The sequence below is a fragment of the Sus scrofa genome, chromosome 1 (assembly GCF_000003025.6).
Source record: "Sus scrofa isolate TJ Tabasco breed Duroc chromosome 1, Sscrofa11.1, whole genome shotgun sequence".
Taxonomy (NCBI): domain Eukaryota; kingdom Metazoa; phylum Chordata; class Mammalia; order Artiodactyla; family Suidae; genus Sus; species Sus scrofa.
The window spans coordinates 11606819-11631472 of NC_010443.5; the positions used below are offsets into that span (position 1 = coordinate 11606819).

General features: G+C 41.1%; 2 protein-coding genes across 3 annotated transcripts in view; one reads left to right on the forward strand and one right to left on the reverse strand.

Annotated features, from left to right (window-relative positions):
* TFB1M (transcription factor B1, mitochondrial) overlaps window positions 1-24654 on the forward strand; it is an 84464-nt gene that overhangs the window by 40626 nt on the left and 19184 nt on the right.
* CLDN20 (claudin 20) lies at window positions 10989-11732 on the reverse strand. The gene has a single exon (NM_001159777.1). The coding sequence runs from the start codon at window positions 11703-11705 to the stop codon at window positions 11046-11048; it is 660 nt and encodes a 219-aa protein (NP_001153249.1). The 5' UTR covers window positions 11706-11732; the 3' UTR covers window positions 10989-11045.

Genomic DNA, 24654 nt, shown 5'->3' on the forward strand with positions numbered 1-24654 from the left:
TCGTTCATCTCAAGGTATTTTTTAAATTCCTGTTTGATTACCTCATTGACCCATTGGTTTTTTAATACCATGTTATTTAGTCTGCATGTAGTCAGTTTTTTCTCATTTCGTCTCTTTCTTTCTTTCCTTTTTCTTAGGGCGACACCCACAGCATATGGAGGTTCCCAGGCTGGGGTCAAATCAGAGCTTTAGCCACTGGCCTGTACCACAATCAGAGCAATGCCAGATCCAAGCCGCATCTGCAACCTACACCATGGCTCATGGCAACATCGGATTCTTAACCCACTGAGTGAAGCCAGAGAGCGAACTTGTGTCCTCATGGATACTAGTCAAATTTGTTTCCACTGAGCCACGACGGGAACTCCTGTCATTTCTTTTCTTGTGGTTGATGTCTAGTTTCATGCCATTGTAGTCAGAGAAGATGCTTGGAATAGTTTCTGTACCCTTAAATTTGTTGAGGTTAATTTTGTGACCCAGTATGTAGTCAATCCTAGGTAATGTTAATGTGCACTTGAAAAGAATGCATATTCTCATTTTTTTGGATGTAATGTCATCAAAATATCAATTTCTATGGTGTCATTCAGGATATCTGTTGTGTTGTTGATTTCCGGTCTAGGTGATTTACCCATTGATAAGAATAGGGTATTAAAGTCTCCTTTAACTCTTTGTTTTTCTGTTGCTGCCTTTAGAATCCGCTCCTTATCTTTAACTTTTGCCATTTTTATTAGTTTCTCTTGGTGGAAGTCTGTTTGGGTTCAACTTGTTTGGGTTCATCTGTGCTTCCTGTATCCAGATTCTCTATTGCCTTCTTTAGATTTGGAAAGTTTTTGGCCATAATGTTTTCAAATATATTTTCAGTCCATGTGTTTTCTTCTCCTTCTGGAATCCCAATTATGGCACACCTTATATTATCTCATAGATCTCTTGTATTGCTTTCATTTTTTTTTATTTGGTTTTCTGTCTCCTGTCCTGATTGGGTGATTTCCATTATTCTGTCTTCCAAGTCATTTACTCATTTCTCTATATTATTCATTCTACTGTTCAATGCCTTTAACTCAGCTTTTGTCTGTGCAAATGAATTTTCTAATTTTTCTTGGCTCTTCCTTATAGTTTATAGTTCCTTTTTAAAGTATTCTGTGTTACTGTTTATATCCATTCTTAATTCCTTCAGTTATTTTCATTGCTTTTTGAATTCTGTGTCTGTTAGACTGCAGAGGTCTGTTTCATTGTTTACTCGTTCAGGTGAATGCTCCTATTCTTTTAACTGGGAATGGTTTCTGTGCTTCATTTTCCTTATATTTTTCTTATTCTGTGAGTTTAGGGAAGACAGTTATCTACTGTAGTCTTGGAGGGCTATTTGTATGCAAAAGCATCCCTGAGTAGCTTGCAAGGGCTTCCTTTCTTTTATTTTTCTTTGTGTGTGAGGATTGCTTTTGTTTTGGATGCTTCCTCAGTGTGTGCAGCCTGTTATTCCCTGGATGGGGGTGTGCAGGTGTGCAGGTGTACAGCCTATGGGTGCTTCCAGGGAGGTGGGGGTAATGGACAGCGCCTGCAGGTGGTACTGGTTGCCAGGCCTTTGGCAATGGCAAGGACCCATGGGGAGGCGGGGCCAGCAGGCTTCTCCTGGTCGCAGGGCCCTGGGCAGGAGAAGGGATCCTCAGGTGGAAGTGGAACAGGTTGCAGGACCCCTGTAGCAACAACCCCTGAGGTGACTGGGGTCACAGGTGTTGTTTGTTCACAGAATCCTTAGTGGTGGCCGGCCATACCTATACTCAGGAGTCCGAGATGGCTTTGGCAGTTTGCATCTGCCCTGTAAGCCATACAAGAGGTGGCCCACTGTCTGAGAGTCTGCGTGTTCGCGAGCAGAGAAAGATGTTCCTGTAGCAATCCACCCTTCTTCCTCTCGCCCTCCCCAGCAATGGTGCCTTGCTTCTCCTGCAGGCCCAGGCCTCCTCCCTGTGCTCCCTCACCTGTGGTGCTCTGCTCCCCAGCCCCTCAGACTCTTTCCACACAGCCCACCCTAGTCCTCTCCTGGACCTGACCTCCAAAGCCTGAGTCTCAGTGCAGGGCCCTCACCCAAGTGTCTCCAGCTGTGGTGTCCTCGGTGGCGGTGCAGATGATCTGTGCAGCTCTCACTCTGCTTTGCCCTCCTCGGTCCTGCTGTTGCGTGTTTCTCTGAGGCTTTGAGGTTCCCCTCAGTCCCGGCTGATCTTCCGTCAGTTAGGTGGCCTCCCAGGGGGCAGATTCCTTTCCTCTTTCACAGCTCCCTGCCAGTAGTGTTGGTCCCATCCTGATTCCTTTTTTTTTTTTTTTTTTTCCTCTCTCTCTCTCTTTTGGTCAACTCAGTTATGTGGAAGGTTTCTTGCCCTTTTTTGGAGTCTGAGGTCTTCTTCGAGCATCCAGTAGATGTTCTGTGCAGATCATTCTGCATGTAGATGGGGCTTGCTTTGATGTGTGTGTGGAAGAAGGTGAGCGCCACATCTGCCGTCCTGATCCCGCCTCCTGTTGAGGGTGTCTAACTTTACCAAGGGTGACTCTTCTTAGTGGGAAGTTTCTGACTCTTTGTTTTAGTTACCTAGTTGAGAGTAGTTGATGGTGTTTAGAGATTATTACTGACTTTTATCTTTGATTTAGGGTAAGATCCACTAGTTAAAAGTACCTTCCTCTGGGATTAAGTCCTTATGAAACTGTTACTTGAAAAGAAGTTAGCTGTGTATGTCTTTGTCTTTTCATTGAGGATGTTTGCTTTTTGGCAAATTAAACATACTCATAGCAGTTTTCTTTACATACTTTTCATCATCATTAAATACCACATCCAGGAGTTGCCATCATGGCTCAGCAGAAATGAATCTGACTAGTATCCCTGAGAATGCAGGTTCGATCCCTGGCCTTGCCCAGTGGGTTAAGGATCTGGCGTTGCTGTGGGCTGTGGTGTAGGTCACAGACACGGCTTGGCTCCTAAGTGGCTGTGGCGTAGGCCGGCAGCTACAGCTCCAATTTGACCCCTAGCCTGGGAACTTCCATGTGCTGTGGGTGTGGCCCTGAAAAAAAAACATTAAATGCAGGTAATTTATTTGTAATTACCTAATCTAGGAAAGCAGTTATCAAGGAGGAGAGAGAATGTATTATGATAACAGAAAACAGTCAATGATTAAATTTTAGTTGTCAAACAATTCTCCATTGCTCTGGAGAGTTTTACCATAGTAGGGCAGATTGGGAATACTTTGAGGGAAACTAGAAAATATTTGACTGATAGTTACATTGACCAAATTTTTAAAAATTGATTTTCTTAAGTAAGAAGGGAAGAGTCTTAGAGAGGTGATAAATATAACAGTGCAAGGCTGTCCCTGTGGCTAAACCCTTCTAAATGCAAGAAGAAGAGATGTTTTATTAAACACAGGTAACTACACATAGGTAAAATGTGCTCAGTGTTAAAAATGGAGCTACAGGCAGATTCCTGAAAGAGGAAGGTTAATTCTCTCTAGTTGCTCCGAAAAATTTACCAAGATTCACTACTTAGCCAAAAGTCTAAGAATTAGATATGGAGAATTTCCTTTGTGATATGACAAGAAGGGCTAATTTATAGCCATCTGTAAACTTTTCTAATTATCGGCCTTTAATCTAACTTAATCAAGCTTTAATGGCAGAACTTTCACTGCCGTGGAGCTGTTATAGCTACACCCTGCTCTGACTAGTTGAGCTGAATTCTTGGCAGACTCTTATTCTCTAGTGCAGTTACCAAAATTTGAACCCCAAAATCTTTTCTAGCTACAAACACAACTTCTTAGGTTCTTAAAATTAGGCTAATTAATCTACTGTTTCTTAAACTACTTGAGTCTGTAGTATATGGATTGTAAGTTAGAATTTTTTAAAATTTGTGTTTTTATTTCACTGTAAATAAAACTATTTTATCAATTAGAAGGCAAAATATCTCTTGCAGTGCAAGTTCACAACTGAAAAGTGCTTCTGTGAGAACATAAAACTTATTTAAGCTTCTCAAGCTGGTATCTGTAGACCCTTGAGAATCCACATATTTCTGAGGTTCCACAGTAAATTTTTTTCCAACTAATCTGCACGTTACAGTCAGCCCTCCGTAACCACGGGTTCCACATTGGTCAAGTCAACCAACAGCCAGGTAAAAAATAAAAAGTAGTCAAGGGAAAAAAAAAGTCCAGAACGTTCCAAAAAGCAAAGCTTGAATTTGCCATGTTGTTAACTATTTACGTAACGTTTACATTGTACTGTGTACTGTAGGTAATTTAGAGATGATTGAAAGTGTGCAGGAGAAGGTGTTTAGGTTCTGCGCAAATACTGTGCCACTTTATATATAGAGAGACTTGACTGTCCTCTGATATTGGCATCCGTGGGGGTCCTAGAACCAATCTGCTGCACATAAATACTGAGGGACAACTGTGCTCATGTGTGAGGAATCCTGAGCTGTTAGCTATTCCGTCAAAATTGCATGTCCTCTTTTTTCTTTGATAGATTGTGGCCATGGGTGCGGTGACCTAACATCCTTCCCACACCACTGTCCTGTACTTTGACCGACCAGAAAGGTCACTTAGATATAGTAGGATTTTAACAGCTTCTTGTGATTCACATGACAGAGGCGGCACCCACTAGTGGAAGAATTGGAGGTACTTTGAAGGAAGCTAGGCCTCCTGGAATTCCAGCGCTCCTAGTGATGAGAACTTGGTCATATTAAATAGGCTGAGTTTTAATACGTGGCATTGGGGCTGTAATGCCACCCTTGAAGGATTGTTGGTGAGGAATAGCGATAATGAGTGTGCACTGCCTAACGTGAGCATCTGGCACGGGAACACAGTCAGGGAAAGGTAGCTCTTACTGTTATGATCATAAACAAATAGTTAGGGACTAAGTTGGAATGTTCTGATGCAGTGTGGTTGTAATTTTTAAGACATACATATAATTTTTATCTAATTTTGCCTGTTGAGAAGTATGGCATGTGGAGCAAGTTACTTCCAAACATGGTATAGATTTAAAGTTAAATTGTGTCAGAACAATCTTAGAGGAATCAATGGTGCTATAGCCATGATATGTTACAAAGAAAAGGTCAACACTTTGGGGCATCGCACCTGACCTTTCAGAACAGCATTTGAGAGCCTTCAGCCACACTTACCCCCAGCTATTGAGGCCTCAACCTCTGTGTGAAATAGTCTTAAGCTTAGTAAATGGATGGGTCCAATAAGAAACAGCCATTTTTCATGCCTTTAATTTGACATTGAGGCTTTTACTTCTGTGTAGTTTCAGGGTACTGTATATGAAAATCCTTTGAACATAAGATCGAAAGATTAATATTTTTCTGCTTAACTCATGTTCTTTTGTATTTGGTCTGGCTTCCTAGGATCAGATACTGGGATCAGGATTTTTGTGAAAGGGATGTTTGAGGACAGCTCTGAAGAGAAGGGGGCTGAGGGAAGCAGGCCAAGGCAGGGGGAAAAGCTAGCAAGGATGCTGATTCACCTGGGGACTGGCTTCAGCCTGGTGCCATGGGTTTGAAGGGGAGCCCCGGCGGCACAAATCACCCCACAGAGCTGATCCTCCCTTGAGGCAAGGGGGGAGCCTGTTGCACCATTGTCAGTCAGTCGTTGCTGGCCACCTCCTAGGAGCAGTGGTGCCCTGACTTTTCAGGAGCGGCAGCTCCAGATCTGGGAGCCACTTGCAGCCTCGGGGAAGCTCTAAACTAAATTTCACATTTAACCACTTTAGCAACCTTCAACTGGGGTTATTTCATAGAATTCTGCATTCTTCTCTCTCCCTTTTCTTTGTACAGTTTAGTGTTGTATCTTTTGGTTTTTGTACTTACTAGCCCAACACTTTTATTGTAAGTTGCTTCAAATGCTTTTTGAAAGTGGATGATTCTAAAAGAGAAACGTGTAAACTAAAAACCAGTTTTATAATTAAATATTAGTCATCCTCAAACATCATATGAAATATTGAATAGAAATAAAAGTATTTACCGTTATAATCTAACTGAACATTAGTTATGCTTTCATATGTGCTCAAGAATAAAATAAGCAATAAGTATTAAAAATCCAAGGAAGGAAGGAACAAAATTGTATTTTTGCATATGACATTTTTATATGTATAAAGCACAATGAATTGAACAAAATTATTATAGGTAATAAGAGATGTGCAGCAGGGTTCTGTAAAATTACAGGCTATGATATAAATGCTCAAAAGTCAATAAGTGTATTTTCAGGTCATTAGCTGTTAAAAAGATAGTGACTAAGAAATATGAGAAAACATTGTGTCCAAAACTGAACTTACTCTGTCTGCCCCCCCCCGAGGGCCTGCTCCTTCCCCTGTGGTCGGTGAGCTGACCAGTGGCGCCTCCGTCTCTCCAGGCAGGCGGGCCTCAACCTGGAGGCCATCTTCCAGCCCCCTTTACCTTCCCCCTTGCCACGAGTCACTGGTTTACCAACTTCTGACATCATCTACAGTTTTCCTAAAGCTCTTCGTTCCTGTACCCAGTTCTCCTGATTTAATTTGTCTTCAGCATTTTTGTCAGAATAACCAGATGACTTTTTTGGTTGTATATACTGAAATATCTGTCTGCTCCATAGGTAAAAATAAGCATATGCGGGGTGGGGTGTGGTTTGTGTGTTTTGTTCTTCTGCATTTTGCTTTAACTTTTTAATCAAAGAAAAATAAATGTTTAAGTATATTTAAATAGCTTGGACCGAGGTTTCTCAACCTCCTCACCCTTGACATTTCAAGCCAGATAACCGTTGCCTGGCTGTCCTGTGCACTGTAGGATATTTAAGAGCATCCCTGGCCTCTCTGCCCACCTGATTCCAGTACCAGGAGCCCAGCTGTGACAGCCAGAATGCTTTTGCCAGGGTGAACTGACCCCACTTGAAAACCGCTGGATTAGATGTAGAGCTTTAGAGCAGTGTGTGACTACCATCACACCCCTGCCCCCCAACACACACCCCCCAGCTGATTTGTGCACATCGTCCCATTAATCCTCACAGCAGCTCTCTCAACAGATGCCATTCTTATTCTCACTTTCACATGAGTTCACCAGTACCTCAATTAAGGAGGGTGCCCTGTGTAACCTTGCACCCATGTGGTTTAACTCTAGAGCCAGGTTCCCTCAAGTTGAAGCCTACGTCTTGCTTACTAGCTGTGTGACCTTGGGCAAGCTAGATGGCTGACTTAACTCTTCTCCGCCTCAATTTCCTGTAAGCTGCCAAGAATTGTACCTGCCTGCTAGAATCCTTATGAGGTTTAAACCGGTCGGTGTGCAAAGGATTTCAATCAGGACTGGCCTTTCACAGGAAGCCTTAAGTGGCAGCTGTGCACTTCTTAAGGGCATCAGATTGAGTTCACAAAGGAGGTTCTGGGTGAGCCCTAAAGGATGAGTGGTGGCCTGGGAAAGCCAGGGGGCAGGTGTGGAGGATTCTGGGTGGAAGAGTGCAGTACGGGTGAATCACAGACAGATGGAGGAACTTCACCCCATTTCATCATCGCCATATCCAATCCAGGTAGAATTGGGCCATTATTCTGTACGAAATGGCTGCTTTTCGGAGAGTTCAAAACATTCCTATATCTTCTCCAAAGAAGACATACAGATGACCAAAAAACCCATGAAAAGATGTTCAGCATCATTCATTATTAGAGAAATGCAAATCAAAACCACTATGAGGTACCACCTTACAGCCAGAATGGCCATCATCAAAAAGTCTACAAACAATAAGTGCTGGAGAGGGTGTGGAGAAAAAGGAACCCTAGTACACTGTTGGTGGGATTGTAAATTGGTGCAACCACTGTGGAAAATAGTACAGAGATTCCACAGAAAACTAAACATAGAATTACTGTTTGATCCAGCAGTCCCACTCCTGGGCATCTATCCAGAGAAAACCATGACTTGAAAAGACGCATGTACTCCAATGTTCCTTGTAGCACTTTTCACAACAGCCAACACATGGAAACAACCTAAATGCCCATCGACAGAGGAGTGGATCAAGAAGATGTGGTACATATACACAATGGAATATTACTGAGCCATCAAAAGGAACAAAATACTGGCATTTTAGCAACATGGATGGACCTAGCAATTACCATGCTAAGTGAAGTCAGCCATACAATGAGACACCAACATTAAATACTTTCACTGACATGTGGAATCTGAAAAAAGGACAGACTGAACTTCTTTGCAGAACAGATGCTGACTCACAGACATTGAAAAACTTATGGTCTCTGGAGGAGACAGTTTGGGGGGTGGGGGGATGTGCTTGGGTTGTGGGATGGAAATCCTGTGTAATTGGGTTGTGATGATCATTGTACAACTACAGATGTGATAAATTCATTGAGTAATAAAAAAAAATTCCTGTATATATTTCGGAAGGCAATATTCCACAGCTAAATAAAACGTTTTGAAGTAATACAGAACTAAGTAGAATATATGAAGTGAATTTTTAATAACAGACTGTAGGATACATAGACTGCATATAAAGCCAGTCATACTAAGCAAAATGAGAACCATTATAGGTGTCAAAGCAATCCTATCACATTCATTTGCATTAAAATATTTTTATCAGTTATTTTTATTATTTTTTTTTACTTTTTCTGCCTTTTCTTGAGCCGCTCCCACAGCATATGGAGATTCCCAGGCTAGGGGTCGAATCGGAGCTGTAGCCACCAGCCTACACCACAGCCACAGCAACGCCAGATCCAAGCTGCGTCTGCAACCCATCCCACAGCTCACGGCAATGCTGGATCCTTAACCTCCTGAGCAAGGCCAGGGATCGAACCCGCAACCTCATGGTTCCTAGTTGGATTTGTTAACCACTGTGCCACGATGGGAACTCCTATCAGTTATTTTTTAAGGTGATGTTTGTTTAAAAAATATTTTGACCACTGTAAAGGAGTATATACTTCAGATACTTTTTCATTCACTTATGAAATCATACTTTTATTTTAGCAGTTCTGTTAATATCTAATGATCATGCAGAAGAGAATGATCTAAATAGGTATAAAATATTTCAGTCCATACTTCCATGTGCACAATTCAAAATTATTTACTCACATAAAAGATAACTTCCCACTTCCTGAGTTATTAGTGTACAGTGTAAGCTTAAATTAACAAATTATTAGAAATAACTGCAGAGTTTCTTTCGTACATTAGAAAATCTAATTTTTATTAAAATATTTGAATTACATAACTCATATTTTTAAAGCATCTTTTTTTCATTAATACTGAGTATTTTGATTTGAAGATTTATAGCCAAAATTTTGTAATTGTTTATTACCAATAACTTTGGTTTTTTTAAATTTATTTTTTATTGCTATTTTCCCCAACACCTTTTTTTTTTCCCCGCTCTGCAGCATGGGGCCCCAGTTACACATACATGTATACATAATTTTTTTTCCCATTGTCATGCTGTGTTGTAAGTATCTAGACACAGTTCTCAGTGCTACACAGCAGGATCTCATTGTTAATCCATTCCAAGAGCAATAGTTTGCATTCATTAACCTCAAGCTCCCAAACCCTCCCACCCCTTCTCCCTCCCCCCCTGGCAACCACAAGTCTATTCTCCAAGTCCATGATTTTCTTTTCTGTGGAAAGGTTCATTTCTGCATATATATTAGATTCCAGATATAAGTGATATCATACGGTATTTGTCTTTCTAACTTACTTCACTCAGGATGAGAGTCCCTAGTTCCATCCATGTTGCTGTAAATAGCATTATTTTGTTCTTTTTTATGGCTGAGTAGTATTCCATTGTGTATATCTACCACATCTTCCTAATCCAATCATCTGTCGGGGACATTAAGGTTCTTTCCATGTCTTGGCTATTGTGAATAGAAGCATCTTTTATTCTTTAAAAATTATTTTTGGAGTTCCTGTTGTGGCACAGTGGAAACAAATCTGACTAATAACCATGAGGTTGGGGGTTCGATCCCTGGCCTTGCTCAGTGGGTTGGGGATCTTGCATTGCTGTGAGTTGTGGTGTAGGTTGCAGACATGGCTTGGATCGTGAGTGGCTGTGGCTGTGGCGTAGGCCAGCACCTATAGCTCCAATTTGACCCCTAACCTGGGAACCTCCATGTGCCGCAAGTGTGGCCCCAAAAAGCAAAAATATTTTCACATCCATTACCTAATTGAAGCAGCTCATTTATAAAAACATTTTCGTCCACATGAATCAAACTTGAGAAAAAAAGACAAACCTTGGTCATCCAAATACTAATCAATGAGATAGCAAATGATAGTGGTAAATCAAGAATGATGGGGTAAGTGAATTTAATCTGGAAAATCCTCTTGTTGGGAGCAAGAGAGGGCAGTTTGTAAGCATCATAAAATAAACTTTTCTTCTTTTCACTGAGCTTGTGCTCAATCCTTTAAAGTCCTAGCAACTTCAGTTTGGATTTGGTTGAGTTTGCTTTACTGGGGTAGCATTTACCACTTTCTCTTATTTCTGCCTAATCTTTATTGTATTGTCAGGCTCCTGCAAACGTATGGAGATGTTTTTCCTAAAATGTACAAAGAACCAAGATGTTTCAGTAGGCGGGGCCGAGAGGTGGCTGGTTTGGGCAGTCTCTGAAAGAAGTAGACTGCTCTTCCATCCCTAAGGCGCTGGCATTCAGGGGGGCTTGAAAACAGAAGCAGATACTGTGCTGGTGCCAGGCAGAGACAGCAAAAGCAGGTGACATCTTGCATTAACCCCCGCACAAAGTGCATTTTATACTTGGCAATTCAGTTCTTTTATAAAATCCCATTAAGTGCCAGTTAGGAAGATGTATTTACAGTTTATCTTAAAAGGACTGGAACTATCAGTTGCTTATTAATATAATCAGAACCTCTTTCCACTATAAACCTTTAGATAAAACATGACAGTAATAATCCAAAAATAATCTAAAACAGATGTAATTGTCCACAGACTTTGTTGGCATTCTTGAACATCATGTTTAAATATTCTGCATTCTTTATGGAGAAAGTGAAGCACAATCCCAGTATTGAAAAGAAAGGCAGAAGTCACGGCAGGCACCTGAAAACTCCATGTGCATCACACAGCTGTTTACACGTAATCCTTCAGGCTGTATGCTGAATTGTCCTCTGGCTGCGAGATGGGGATATGTTGCTGCTTGGATGGGTAGAGCAAAGCTTCTGCTCTCTTTTTCACACAAGATGTGCAGAAAATCAGGCCAGAGATAAACAGCAGCATGGCGGAAATGAATCCGATGTAGACCGCTCCTCCGGGTTCATGTTTGTTGCTTTCTGGAACCGTCAGATCCAGAAAGTTGGCGATGATCTCCTTGGTGTACCACACTGTGGGTGTGAGACTGGAGATGCCCGCAGACACGAGGCAGACGCCTCCAGCAAAACAGGTGTGACTCTTGCTTTCCCTGTCCCCGCCTAAGCGAGTGCACTTCATCCCCACTGTGCAAGTGCAGATCCCCAGAGCAGACAGAACGCAGGCCAGCACCATGGCGGCCCGCGCGGCCTGCACGTGGGTGGGGAGGCCCAGGACGGAGTCCTTCAGGGAGCAGCTGAACATCCCAGTGCTGTACCACGTGCAGTCCATCCACAGCCCTTGCAGCTGCACGATGGCCGTGATGATGTTGGAGCCCGCGTCCACATTCACCTTCCAGTTGGGCAGCAGAGTGGCCGTGAGGACCCCAGAGACCCCAGATAAGGCCAGGGCGAAAGCGAGGAGCTGGAGACCCGCCGAAGCCATGACATCACCGTTACCTTTGTCCTCGTAGAAAATCCTGGTGGCCCTGACTGTAGCTGTTTCTGCACAGTAGAGAACCAAGTAACAAAAGGCTGCGGAGAGAAGACAAAGTCGGGCTGGAAAGAATGCAAGAAACAAAAGGACTCCTATACACAGTGGGGGCTGAGAACACAGCTGAATAGGCCCTGGTAGTGGGCGAGGACACTGCTTCCCAGGGGAGAAGCTCACGCTGGGCCCCCTGAGGCTACCATTCTCCTGATGATGGTGGTGCTTGGCATGGCACAAAGGAAAGGGCTCTCCACCTTGTTCCTTGTTTAAAACTTCAGCTGTGCTCAAGTCGTCTGTAGGAGAGCATGTTCCTTGTTCGGAGACTGATGTCTTACCAAATTGCAGCTGTAGGATATCTGATAAAAGAGTTTTAACAGTAGCACAGGTTTTTAAAACATTTTGTTTCTAATTAAAATACCCTATAGGTCTTATGGAAGAATAGTCTAAACCTACCTGTTAAAAATGACTTATAAATATATATTAGAAAAGCTTTAAGTTATTCAAAAAATGATTTTATTTAAAAAAATATGTATTAATGGAGTTCCCGTCTGGCTCAGCAGAAACGAATCTGCCTTGCATCCATGAGAACGCAGGTTCAATCCCTGGCCTTGCTCAGTGGGTTGAGGATCCAGCGTTGCCGTGAGCTGTGGTGTGGGTCGCAGACGCAGCTCAGATCCCACATGGCTGTGCCTGTGCTGTAGGCTGGCATCTGCAGCTCTGATCTGACCCCTAGCCTGGGAACTTCGATATGCTGCGCCACGGGTGCAGTCCTAAGGAAGAAGAAGAAAAAAAAAAAGATATATATTAAGGACCCATCATGTGGCAATCACAGGCCCCAGGCGAGCTGTTGAAGGAGCAGAGAAATCGAAGCCACTGCCATGATTATCTCTAATTTCCAGTTTGTAAAATCCTCACCTCAGTGAGCAGTTGTTCCTTTCAGGTAGAAGTTACTCAAAACTGAAACAATTAAGCCACTGTCATCTTGGCTTATGAGAACATGAGATGCTTTCTAGTTGGGAGCAGAATAATTTCCTGACCCAAATTAGGTAGTCTGCTGCAAAACCGGTTATTCTAAACAATTCAGAAGAAGTGACATAGAATCTTAAAGTACATTCCAGAAATAACCACATCATTAGCTGTATGTGAGTACCAGCAATAGCGTACACTTTTTCCTCCATCCCTCCCTCCTTTCCGTCCTTCCAGGGAAGCATACCACTTAACCTTGTGGCCTGTTGTGTTTTAATCTGGCAGTACTTGCTGCCTTCTTTCAGGGAAATAGAATGATTCCGAAATACAGCAATACTGGCATTTTTGTGTTTCTGAATTAATTTTTGAATGATAAATTAGAATGGCTCTATCATGATTCATTAGTATTTCACCAAAGGCAATATCAGCTCTGAATCTAAGGCATTTAGGTCAAATCATGGCTTTCCAGAACTCTCTGTGCCTCAATATCCTTTTCTAGAAAATGGGGAGGATTATAGTATCTGCATCATGGAGTTAAATGCGTTCATGTATTTTCAAGGTTTCAAACAGTATCTAACCCATAGAAAGTACTTAGTAAATTATAATTGACATTATTACTAGTATTTTTAAAATTTATGTCACATAGCAATTGATATTTAATGACGTTTGGGTTTTTTCCCCCTCTTCCTTCCTTCCTTAGGCTGATTTTATTTATTTTCATAGGATCCTAGAGTTGAAAGAGACCATAGAGGCAATCTTGGCCATCATCATTGTTTCAGATTAAGACAGTGAGGCAGTAAATCAGTCTACACCACACAGGTCTCAGCAGCTGGTGGGCAGTGCCCAGATCCTCCCCTTGTCTTCCCACCTCCCTCCACCGCGCACGCCTTCCCCCTCGTCCATAGTAATTCCTGGCAAAATCGTCCTGGAGGCTTCCCATGGGAAGCAGGGGAAAACGCTACATCTGGGGGCAAACAGCATGTTAACTATCAAACTTCACTCACTGCCTTTTTTAGCAAAAAAAAAAAAAAAAAAAAAAAAAAAGACTCCAGAGGCTATTAATAGGGCAGATTAGCAAATAGTTTAGCTTCCGAGACTCGCCAAGGAGGTTGATGCCTGGCTTTTGTGAAGTATCTGAAGGAACACGAATCCATGCCTGTGTTACCTTTAATAGAGTTACATAGTTTAAAATAGTTATAACATTGATTCCCCGAGAGGTTAAGTCCTGGGCTGTCTGAATCCCGTTATTCTGTTTTTGTTCGTCATCTTAAAATGTTCCACAGTTTTGGGAGATTTTTATTTCCTTGAGATTTTGGATTCTCAGGGTCAGTTTTAATCTAAGCATCAGAGTGCTTAGGCTTTGCCTGCCATCATACAGTTCATTCTTTTTTTCCTCTGTTATCCCAATTTATTTTCATATCTGAGACCAATATAGAACAAAAGTTAAAGTTTCTGGGGGGGAAAAAATGAAGCACCTGTTTAGAATTTCATAATAGCTGTTTTCAGGTTTGGGTTTAGCATTTCAGGCTCCAGCCAGCTCCCTCAATTACTGCCTTCACAGACCATTTTCGGCTTAGGGGATTCTTCAAGAGCGAGGCTGCTGTTAGCATTCCCTAAGAGCATCTCATTTCTTTTCTCCCTTTGGTTGAGTAATTTTTATGTGTTGATCTGTCTATGCTCAGCTTCCCAATTATAACTCTTTTCTTCCCATTAACCAATACATTTTTATGAATTCCAGTGTAATTCAGGCTTGCAGACAGCTTGTTCATCTTAATTAACAAGTGCTGGCAATGATCAATTACAGACGGCCACAATCAGCGTAAACAGTGTGACCCTGCATTCTCTTAGCACAGGGCTGCCTTACTACTGAATATTCCTCTGCATAGAGAACTTACGCAGAATGAATTTGTTCTCCAAAATGAAGGTCACTCTTCTCTTGCTTTTGTAAAAATATCCTGGCATCTCAGCTAGATTGTACTGAGGTCTTTTTTGTTTTTCCTTTCTTCCTCTCTAGCCGAAAGCTTGGTACAGTTCGTGGCCTGTTCTCTCAAATTTCTATCTCATAGAGAATAAAGACATACTTTGTTTCAGTGGTTATGGTGGTAAAAATACTGCGAAAGTAAGCAGAAGCAAAGGGGTCACATTTAAAAACTTTGTTCTGAAGAGCACCTTTCTCATAGTTCTAAAATCTGTTGCATATAGAGTAAAGTCTGTAATGTTAAATTTACCAGCTATTACCCAATGAAAGTCTGAATTGGATTTCATTAAAATGTGAAGTCAGTTTTCCAGACAAGATTTATTTATATCGAAACTAATAGGTAAAAACAGATTTACAACTTACTACTCTAAGTTATACTTGCAGATCCATATGTAGGTCTCAAAGCATTATAGAAGCTTCTCGTTTTCCGTACCTTTTGTCAGTTGCCTTCCATGTCCTAACTCTTCTGTCAGCTTCTTCAAACGAACCCCAGTGAGATACGGTGAAGTGAAACCACATCCATGAGGCCTGGTTCACAGCGTCTGAGTCTTAGTGATAAAGCTCCAGCAAGTTAACTTGCAGATAGCAAATAAAGAGCAACATAGAACTCTGAGGGGTGAAAACTGCTGATGGTGCTAGAAGATAAATACTAGGTTCTCCATCTCATTTTTTGAGCTGTGGGAGAATTAAGAACCAAGAGGCGGGGAAGGGAGGGAGTTGTTGTTACAACAGGATTTGTCGAAACCTGAAAGCTGAAAATGCTTTTGTGTTGCTGTACACAGAGGAGGAATTATTTGGGTGCTCATAAAAAGGCTTTCTTTTCTTTTAATACTATGTTTTAGTCCATAGTTATAATTTATTTTTGAATTTTTATCTATGTTGGAAGATAGAATTTATTATGTCTCCAGTTAAAGAATGTGGTCTGAAATATTTTTAACCGGATCGTGCTTTGCAAATGATAATTAAGTGAGACTCTTTTTTTATTCTGGTGCTTCTGACTTGTCTGAAATCAAGATTCACAAAACTGGTAACTTTGAAAATAAACATTCAGAAGACAGTGTTTATATATATTTTAATAAAAGTAAAAAGAAAACCCAGAAACAACTGTTGACTAGACTCTGATCGGTAAACCTTTCAAGTATGTGGGGGGTATTGAATTTTTTTCTAGCCTTTCCACTGAGAAATATTTCTGGAGTATAATTTAATAAATTAAAGCTTTTAGAAAAGTAAAGAAATTACACCAAAATAATGTATGAAACATATTGGATGAAACTGAAGTCAAACATTGAGGTCCTAGACCCTGAGTAATGGTACAAACATATTTCATCTTCATCTACTTCAGGTTCTCATTTTTTTTATATCCTTGGTATTTTCAATTCTACAACCTTATACATTAATAGCCACTATAGAGAAAGGAAGGTAATTTTTTAATTGGATGTTTATAAAGTTTTACAACTAATATGCAAATAGCCATGTTAGATGTTAGCCATTTCTTTAAAAGCTATGTATACTAAAAACGCATGTTACAAGTACCTGGATTTTTCGTTTTGTTTTGTTTTAATATTTTCTAAGTCTGGCATTTAGTGAGATATATATTGTTTTCTTCTCTTAGAAATGTAATGTATTTGGATTTGTTTTTTAGCCATAGTGTTGTAATTTTAATATGTAATTATTTGATTTCATGGAGATAGACAATTCTTTGTGTAAATACTGGAGGAGGAATTCCCGTCATGGCTCAGCAGAAGCGAATCTGACTAGCATCCATGAGGATGCAGGTTCGATCCCTGGCCTCGCTCGGTGGAATAAGTAAGGATCCAGCATTGCCGTGAAGGTCATATGTGGCTCAGATCTGGAGTTTTTGTGGCTGTGATGTAGGCCAGCAGCTGTAGCTCAGATTGACCCCTAACCTGGAAACCTCCATATGTAGGTACAGCCCTAAAAAGCAAAAAAAAAAAAAAACTGGATGAAGTAGGGTTGAATTTCAGGCCCTAACATTAATAGCATTTTTTGTTATTACCAATGTACCAGGAAATGTGCCAGATCCCTTTAGTGTCTTGGCTTGTGTTGCCCCTGCCATGGTTGCGGTGCAGACTTATCTCTGCTGAGGCTACTGGTGGCAGGTGGAGGGACCAGTCTCCTCCCAATCTGACCTCCAACACAGTGCATCTCACTGAAGATAAATGGGTTAAGCATGCTTTAAGGTACATTACTATTTTCTTTTTTTTAACTCAATGAATTTTATTACATTTATAGTTGTACAATAGTTATCACAACCTAATTTTCCCAGTTTTATAGCATTTCCATCCAAAACCCGCAGCACATCTCCTTGTCTCCTTTGGAGTCCATAAGTTTTTCAAGATCTGTGAGACCGTATCTATTCTGCAAAGAAGTTCATTGTGTCATTTTTTTTTTTTTAGATTCCACATGTAAGTGACAGAATATGACATTGGTGTCTCACTGTCTAACTTCACTTAGCATGATAATTTATAAGTCCGTCCATGTTGCTGCAAATGCTATTATTTCCTTTTAATGGCTGAGTAATATTCCATTGTGTATATGTACTACGTTGTCTTTATCCACTCCTCTGTCAGTGGACATCTAGGTTGTTTCCATGCCTTGGCTATTGTATAGAGTGCTACAATGAACACTGGGGTGCATGTATCTTTTCTTTTTTTCTTTTCTTTTCTTTTTTGTCTTTTTGCCATTTCTTGGGCCGCTCCCATGGCATATGGAGGTTCCCAGGCTAGGGGCTGAATCAGAGCCATAGCAACACCAGATCCGAGCCTCATCTGTAACCTACAGCACAGCTCACGGCAACACCAGATCCTTAACCCACTGAGCAAAGCCAGGGTTCAAACCCACAACCTCATGGTTCCTAGTTGGATTTGTTAACCACTGCACGAAGGGAACTCCAAGGAGTTGCATATATCTTTTCAAGTCATGGTTTTCTCTGGATAGATGCCCAGGAGTAGGACTGCTGGATCAAATGGTAATTCTATTTTTAGTTTTTTTTAGGAATCTCCATACTGTTTTCTACAGTGGTTGCACCAGTTTTCATTCCCACCAACAGTGTAATAGGGTTCCCTTTTCTCCACACCCTCTCCAGCATTTGTATTCTTTTTGATGCTGGCCATTCTGGCTGGTGTGAGGTGGTACGTCATAGTGGTTTTGATTTGTATTCCTCTAATAATGAGTGATGTTGGACATCTTTTCTTGTGTTTTTTGGCCATCTGTATGCCTTTGGAGAATTGTCTGTTTAGATCTTCTGCCCATTTTTTGATGGGGTTGTTTGTGGGTTTTTTTTTTTTTTTTTTTGGTATTGAGCTATAGGAGGTATTTATAAATTTTGGAGATTGATCCCTTGTCAGTCGCTTCATTTGCAAATATTTTCTCCCATTCTGTGGGCTGTCTTTGTGTTTTGTTTAGGGTTTCCTTTGCTGTGCAGAAACTTCTAAGTTTAATTAGGTCCCATTGTTTGTTTTTGTTTTTGTTGTCATTACTCTAGGTGGTGGGTCTGAGAAGATACTGCTGTGGTTTCTGTCGAAGAGTGTTCGGCCTATCTTTTCCTCTAAGGGTTTTATAGTGTCTGGTCTTTTATCTAGGTCTTTAATCCATTTTGAGTTTATTTTTGTGTATGGCATTAGGAAGTGTTCTAATTTCGTTCTTTTACATGTGGCTGTCCAGTTTTCCCAGCACCATTTATTGAAGGGAATGTCTTTTCTCCTTTGTGTATTCTTGCCTCCTTTGTCATAGATTAGTTGGCTGTAGGTGCGTGGGTTTAATTCTGGGCTCTCTATCCTGTTCCACTGATCTATCTATATTTCTGTCTTTGTGCCAATACCATGCAGTTTTGATGACTGTAGCTTTGTAGTATAGTCTGAGGTAAGGGAGCCTGATTCCTCCAGCTCCATTTTTATTTCTTAGAATGGCTTTGGCTGTTCTAGGTCTTTTGTGCTTTCAAACAAACTTTAAAATATTTTGTTCTAGTTCTGTGGAAAATGTCCTTGGTACTTTAATAGGGATTGTACTGAATCTGTAGATTGCCCTGGGTATAGTCATTTTGATAATCTTGATTCTTCCAGTCCGAGAGCATGGTATGTCTTTCCATCTGTTTGTGTCATCTTTGATTTCTTTCATGAGCATCTTTTAGTTTTCAGAGTACAGGTCTTTTATCACCTTAGGTAGGTTTATTCCTAAGTATTTTATTCTTTTTGATGTGATGGTAAATGGGATTGTTTCCCTAATTTCTCTTTCTGATCTTTCCTCGTTAGTATATAAAAATGCAGTCGATATCTGTGTGTTAATTTTGTATCCTGCGACTTTGCCAGATTCATTGATGAGCTCTAACAGTTTTCTGGTAGCATCTTTAGGGTTTTCTAGGTATATCATGTCATCTGCAAATAGTGATAGTTTTACTTCTTCCTATCCAATTTGGATTCCTTGTATTTCTTTTTCTTCCCTGATTGCTGTGGCTAGGACTTCCAAAACTGTGTTGATTAGTGGTGGCGAGAGTGAACATCCTTGTCTTGTTCCTGACCTCAGTGGGAATTCTTTCAGGTTTTCACCACTGCGAATGATGTTAGCTCTGGGTTTGTGATACATGCCTTTATTATGTAGGTAGGTTCTCTCTGCTCCCACTTTCTGGAGGGTTTTTATCAGAAATGGGTGTTGGATTTTGTAGAAGGTTTTTTCTGCATCTATTGAGAGGATCGTATGGTTTTAATTCTTCAGTTTGTTAATGTGGTGTATCACACTGATCGATTTGCAGATATTGAAGAATCCTTGCATCTCTGGGATAAATCCCACTTGATCATGATGTACAATCTTTTTAATTTAATTTAATTTTTGTTTCCATTCAGCCAGTCTGTGTCTTTTGGTTGGGGCATTTAGTGCATTTACATTTAAGGTATTGTTGGGTTCGGTTGGCTAGTGTTTTGTTGAGGATTTTTGCATCTATGTTCATTAGTGAAATTGGCCTGTAATTTTCTTTTTTTGTGGTATCTTTGGTTTTGGTATCGAGGTGATAGTGGCCTCATAGAATGAGTTTGGGAGTGTCCCTTTCTCTGCAATTTTTTGGAATAGTTTTAGAAGGATAGGTCTTATTATCTCTTCTCTAAATGTTTGATAGAATTTGCCTATGAAGCCATCTGGTCCTGAACTTTTGTTTCTTGGAAGTTTTTAATCACAGTTTCAACTTCATTACTTGTGATTGGTCCATTCATCTTTTCTATTTCATCTTTGTTTAGTCTTGGGAAATTGTACTTTTCTAAGAATATGTCCATTTCTTCTAGGTTGAACATTTTATTGGCATATAGTTGCTTGTAGTGTCTTATGAACCTTTGTATTTCCATGGTGTCTGTTGTAACTTCTCCTTTTTCATTTCTTATTTTATTGATTTGAGTCCTCTCTTTTTTTCTTGATGAGTCTGGCTAAGGGTTTGTCAATTTTGTTGATCCTTTCCAAGAACCAGCATTTAGTTTCATTGATCTTTTCTGTGGTTTTCTTTGTTTCTATTTCATTGATTTCTGCTCTCATCTTTATGATTTCTTTCCTTCTGCTAGCTTTAGGACTTGTCTGTTCCTCTCTCTACCTGCTTTAGATGTAAAGTTAGATTGTTTATTTCAGCTTTTCTTACTTCCTGAGGTAATCGTGTATTGCTATAAACTTCCCTCTTAGAACGGCTTTTGCTGCATCTCATACCTTTTGGATTGTTGTGTCTTTGTTGTTGTTTGCATCTAGGTATTTAATTTCCTCTTTGATTTCTTCAGTGATCTGTTGGTTGTTTAGTAGCATGTTGTTTAGTCTCCACGTTTGTTTTTTTTGCAGGTTTTTTTCTTGTTGATTTCCAGTCATAAAGCATTGTGGTCAGAAAAGATGCTTGATATGATTTCAGTTTTCTTAAAGTCACCAAGGCTTGATTTGTGGCCCAGAACGTGATCTCTCCTAGAGAATGTTCCGTCTGCACTTGAGAAGAATGTGTATTCTGCAGCTTTTGGATGGAAGGTTTTATAAGTGCCTATTAAGTCATCTTGTCTAATGCATCATTTAGGACCTGTGTTTCCTTGTTGATCTTCTGTCTGGGTGATCTGTCCATAGCTGTAAGTGGGGTGTTAAAGTCCCCTGCTATTAATTGTGTCATTGTCAATTTCTCCCTTTAAGGTTATTAGCAGTTGCCTTGTGTATTGAGATGATCCTATGTCGGGTGCATATATATTTACAATTGTTAAATCTTCTTCTTGGATTGATCCTTTGATCATTATGTAATATCCTTCTTTGTCTCTTATAATATTCTTTAAGGTCTTTTTTGTCTGATATGAGTAATGAGTATTGCTACCCCAGCTTTCTTTTGATTCCTGTTTGCATGGTATATTTTCTTCCATCCTCTTCCTTTCAATTTGTATGTGTCCCTAGAAGTGAAGTGGGTTTCTTGAAGACAGCATATATGTGGGTCTTGTTTTTGTTTCCATTCAGCCAGTCTGTGTCTTTTGGTTGGGGCATTTAGTGCATTTACATTTAAGGTAATTATTGATATATATGCTCTCATTGCCATTTTAGTCACTGTTTTGGATTTTTTTTTTGGTCTTTTTAGGGCAGCATCCACGGCATGTGGAGGTTCCCAGGCTAGGGGTCTAATTGGGGCTATAGCTGCCTGCCAGCACCAGAGCCACAGCAACAGCAGATCCGAGCCACTTCTGCAACCTGCACCACAGCTCAAGGCAACACGGGATCCTTAACCCACTGAGCAAGGCCATGGTTCCAACCTACCACCTCATGGTTCCTAGTTGGGTTTGTTTCTGCTGTGCCATGATGGGAACTCCTGGGTTTGTTTTTGTTGGTCTTTTTTCTTCCCTTCTTCTCTTGTTCGCTCCCTTGTGATTTGATGACTATCTTCAGTGTTATATTTGAGTTGCTTTTTCTTATTTGTGTGTGTATCTATTGTAGGTATTTGGTTTGCAGTTTCCCTGAGGTTTTGATATAGTATACGAGATTGTTATAAGCTGTTGCTCTCTTAATTGCAAGTGCATCTCCAGTGTCCTGCATTTGTACTCTCCTCTTCTCATGATTTCCAGTTTTGTAGCATATTTGTGTGTTGATGATTTCTTTACCTTTGCTATATGTATGCATTTACTGGTGAGCCTCGTCATTTGTAATATTTTTGTTTATAGTTGTGGCCTTTTCTTTTCCACCTAGAAAAGTTCCTTTAGTGTTTGTTGTAAAGCTGGTTTAGTGGTGCTGAATTCTCTTAGCTTTTGCTTGTCTGTAAATCTTTTGATTTTCCCTTCAAGTGTCAATGAGAGCCTTGCTGGGTAGAGTAATCTTGGTTGGAGGTTTTTGCCTTTCATCACATTAAGTATATCATGCCACTTCTTTCTTGTCTGCAGAGTTTCTGCTGAAAAATCTGCTGATAACCTTATTGGGGTTCCCTTGTATGTTATTTCTTTTCCCTAGCTTCTTTCAATATTTTCTCCTTGTCTTTAATTTTGGTCAGTTTGATTAATACGTGTCTCGGGTTGTTCCTCCTTGGGTTTATTTTCTGTGGTACTCGTTGTGCTTCCTGGATTTGAGTGAGTGGTTCCTTTCCCATGTTAGGGATGTTTTCGGCCATTATCTCTTCAAGTATTCAGTCTTTTTTCTGCTTTCGGTTTCACATCAATGATTTCTACTAGTCTGTCCTCCACCTCATTTATTCGTTCTTCTGCCTCCTTTATTCTCCTGTTGGTTGCTTCTAGTGAGCTTTTTATTGCAGTTATTGTATTTTGCATCTTTGCTCACTTAATCCTTAACCCTTGAATTTCTTTCTATCAGTATTTCTTGATATTTCTTTGCTCAGTAGTTCTTGTAATTTATCAACCTTTGCCTCCTGTTTATTTCCAACTCCTTGAATCATCTTTACTTTTATCAGCCTAAGGTCTTTTTCATGGAGGCTGATAATCTCCAGATTAGTTAGCTGTTTTTCTGGGGTTTTTCTTGCTCCATTATCTGAGACATATTTCTCTGCCTTTTCATTTTGTATAGATTTTTGGTGTGGTCTCCTTTTTGCAGACAGTAGAGTTGCAGCCTCTCTTGCTTCTGATGTCTGCTGCCCTTGTGGCTGAAGTTGGTATGGGGGGCTTGCTGTAGACTTCCTGGTGGGAGGGACTGGTGCCTGCCACTGGTAGGTAGAACTGATTCTTTTCCCTCTGGTGGGTGGGGCTTTTTCTGGGGGAGATTTGAGGTGGTTGTGTGCTGGCGGGGGGCAGTCTTTTGGCAGCCTGTTTGCTGATGGGTGGGTCTGTTATCCCACCTGGATTATTGTTTGTCCTGGGACTGCTCAGTGCTGGTGGGCGGGGCTAGATTTTCCCAAAACGGCCACCTCTAGAGGAACATACTCTGATGATTATCCCAGAGAGTTTTGCCTCCAATGTCCTTCCCCCATAGTGAGCCACAGTCACCCCCTCTTTTCCCAGGAGATCCTCCAAGAAGTGTAGTTAGGTCTGACCCAGATCGTTATGGAGTCTCTGCTTTGCTCTGGGACCCAGTGCACATGAACACCTGTGTGCACCTTTCAAGAATGGGGTCTCCATTTCCCCCAATCCCAGGAAGCTCCTGTGCACAAGTGCCACTGGCCTTCAATGCCAAATGCTCCAGGGCTCTTTTTCCCAATGCCAGACCCCTGGTGTGGGGACCTCGTGTGGGGCTCAGAACTCTCACTCCTGTAGCTGAGTCTCTGTGATGTAGTTACTTTCCAGTCTGTGGGATGCCCACCCAGCAGGTATGGGGTTGCTTACATCACGTAATCACCCCTCCTATCTCTTGATGTGGCCTCTTTGTCTTCTGGAGTAGGATATCTTTTTTGATAGATTGCAGTCTGTTCAATTGAAGGTTATTCAGGGGTTGGTTGTAATTTTGTTGGTTTTATGAGAGAAGGTGAGCTCCAGTCCTTCTACTCCACCATCTTAATCCCATTTATCCCATCACTATTTTCAAAACATTGGTTTTTTTTTTTTTTTTTTGTCTTTTTAGGGCCACATCCAAGGCATATGGAGGTTCCCAGGCTAGGGTCGAATTGGAGCTATATCCTGGCCTACATCAAAACCCTAGCAATGCAGGATCTGAGCCACTTCTGCAACCTACACCACAGCTCATGGCAATGCTGGATCCTTAATCCACTGAGGCCACGGATTGAACCTGCGTCCTCCATGATACTAGTCAGATTCGTTTCTGCTGAGCCACGGTAGAAACTCCTCAAAATATTTTTTAGCCTGCTGAGAACACTTATCCTATATTATATTAACTGCCTGTTTTAAAAAGGCAAACTTCTGAAATGCAAATAACTTTCATTAACTATAGACCTTTCACCCAAGGCAGAGCTTCTTTTTTTTTTTTTTTTTTGGGCTTTTTGCCATTTCTTGGGCCGCTCCTGCGGCATATGGTGGTTCCCAGGCTAGGGGTCGAATCGTAGCTGTAGCTGCCAGCCTATGTCAGAGCCACAGTAACGCGGGATCCGAGCCGCGTCTGTGACCTACACCACAGCTCACGGCAACGCCGGATTGTTAACCCACTGAGCAAGGCCAGGGATCGAACCCGCAACCTCGTGGTTCCTAGTCGGATTCGTTAACCACTGCGCCATGACAGGAACTCCCAAGGCAGAGCTTCTTATACAAAAAAAAGGTACTAGAAAATAGAGGTATATAGTAAAATATAATTCATTGGCATTCTCATCTACGTCCAGTATGGATATTGAAGAGAATTAAATCTTTTAAGTCCATAGGCTTTCCCAGAGAAGTCTCATCTTAGTGCATCTTTACCTTAGTCTGTGTTGTCCCCCGCCCTTCCCACTGAAGATCCAGGTTGTATCTCCTGCTGCCAGCCTGACGTCATTGCTGGCCGTCTCAGCCCTGTCAGGGATAGACCTGCTCTTCCACCTTCCCCACTCCAGTTCTCCCCAGTTTCCAGTGTCCATTAATGGCAGACTCGCCC

Excerpts from the sequence above, each read along its gene's own strand:
- CLDN20 (NM_001159777.1), bottom strand. The coding sequence starts at position 11,705 with ATGGCTTCGGCGGGTCTCCAGCTCCTCGCTTTCGCCCTGGCCTTATCT.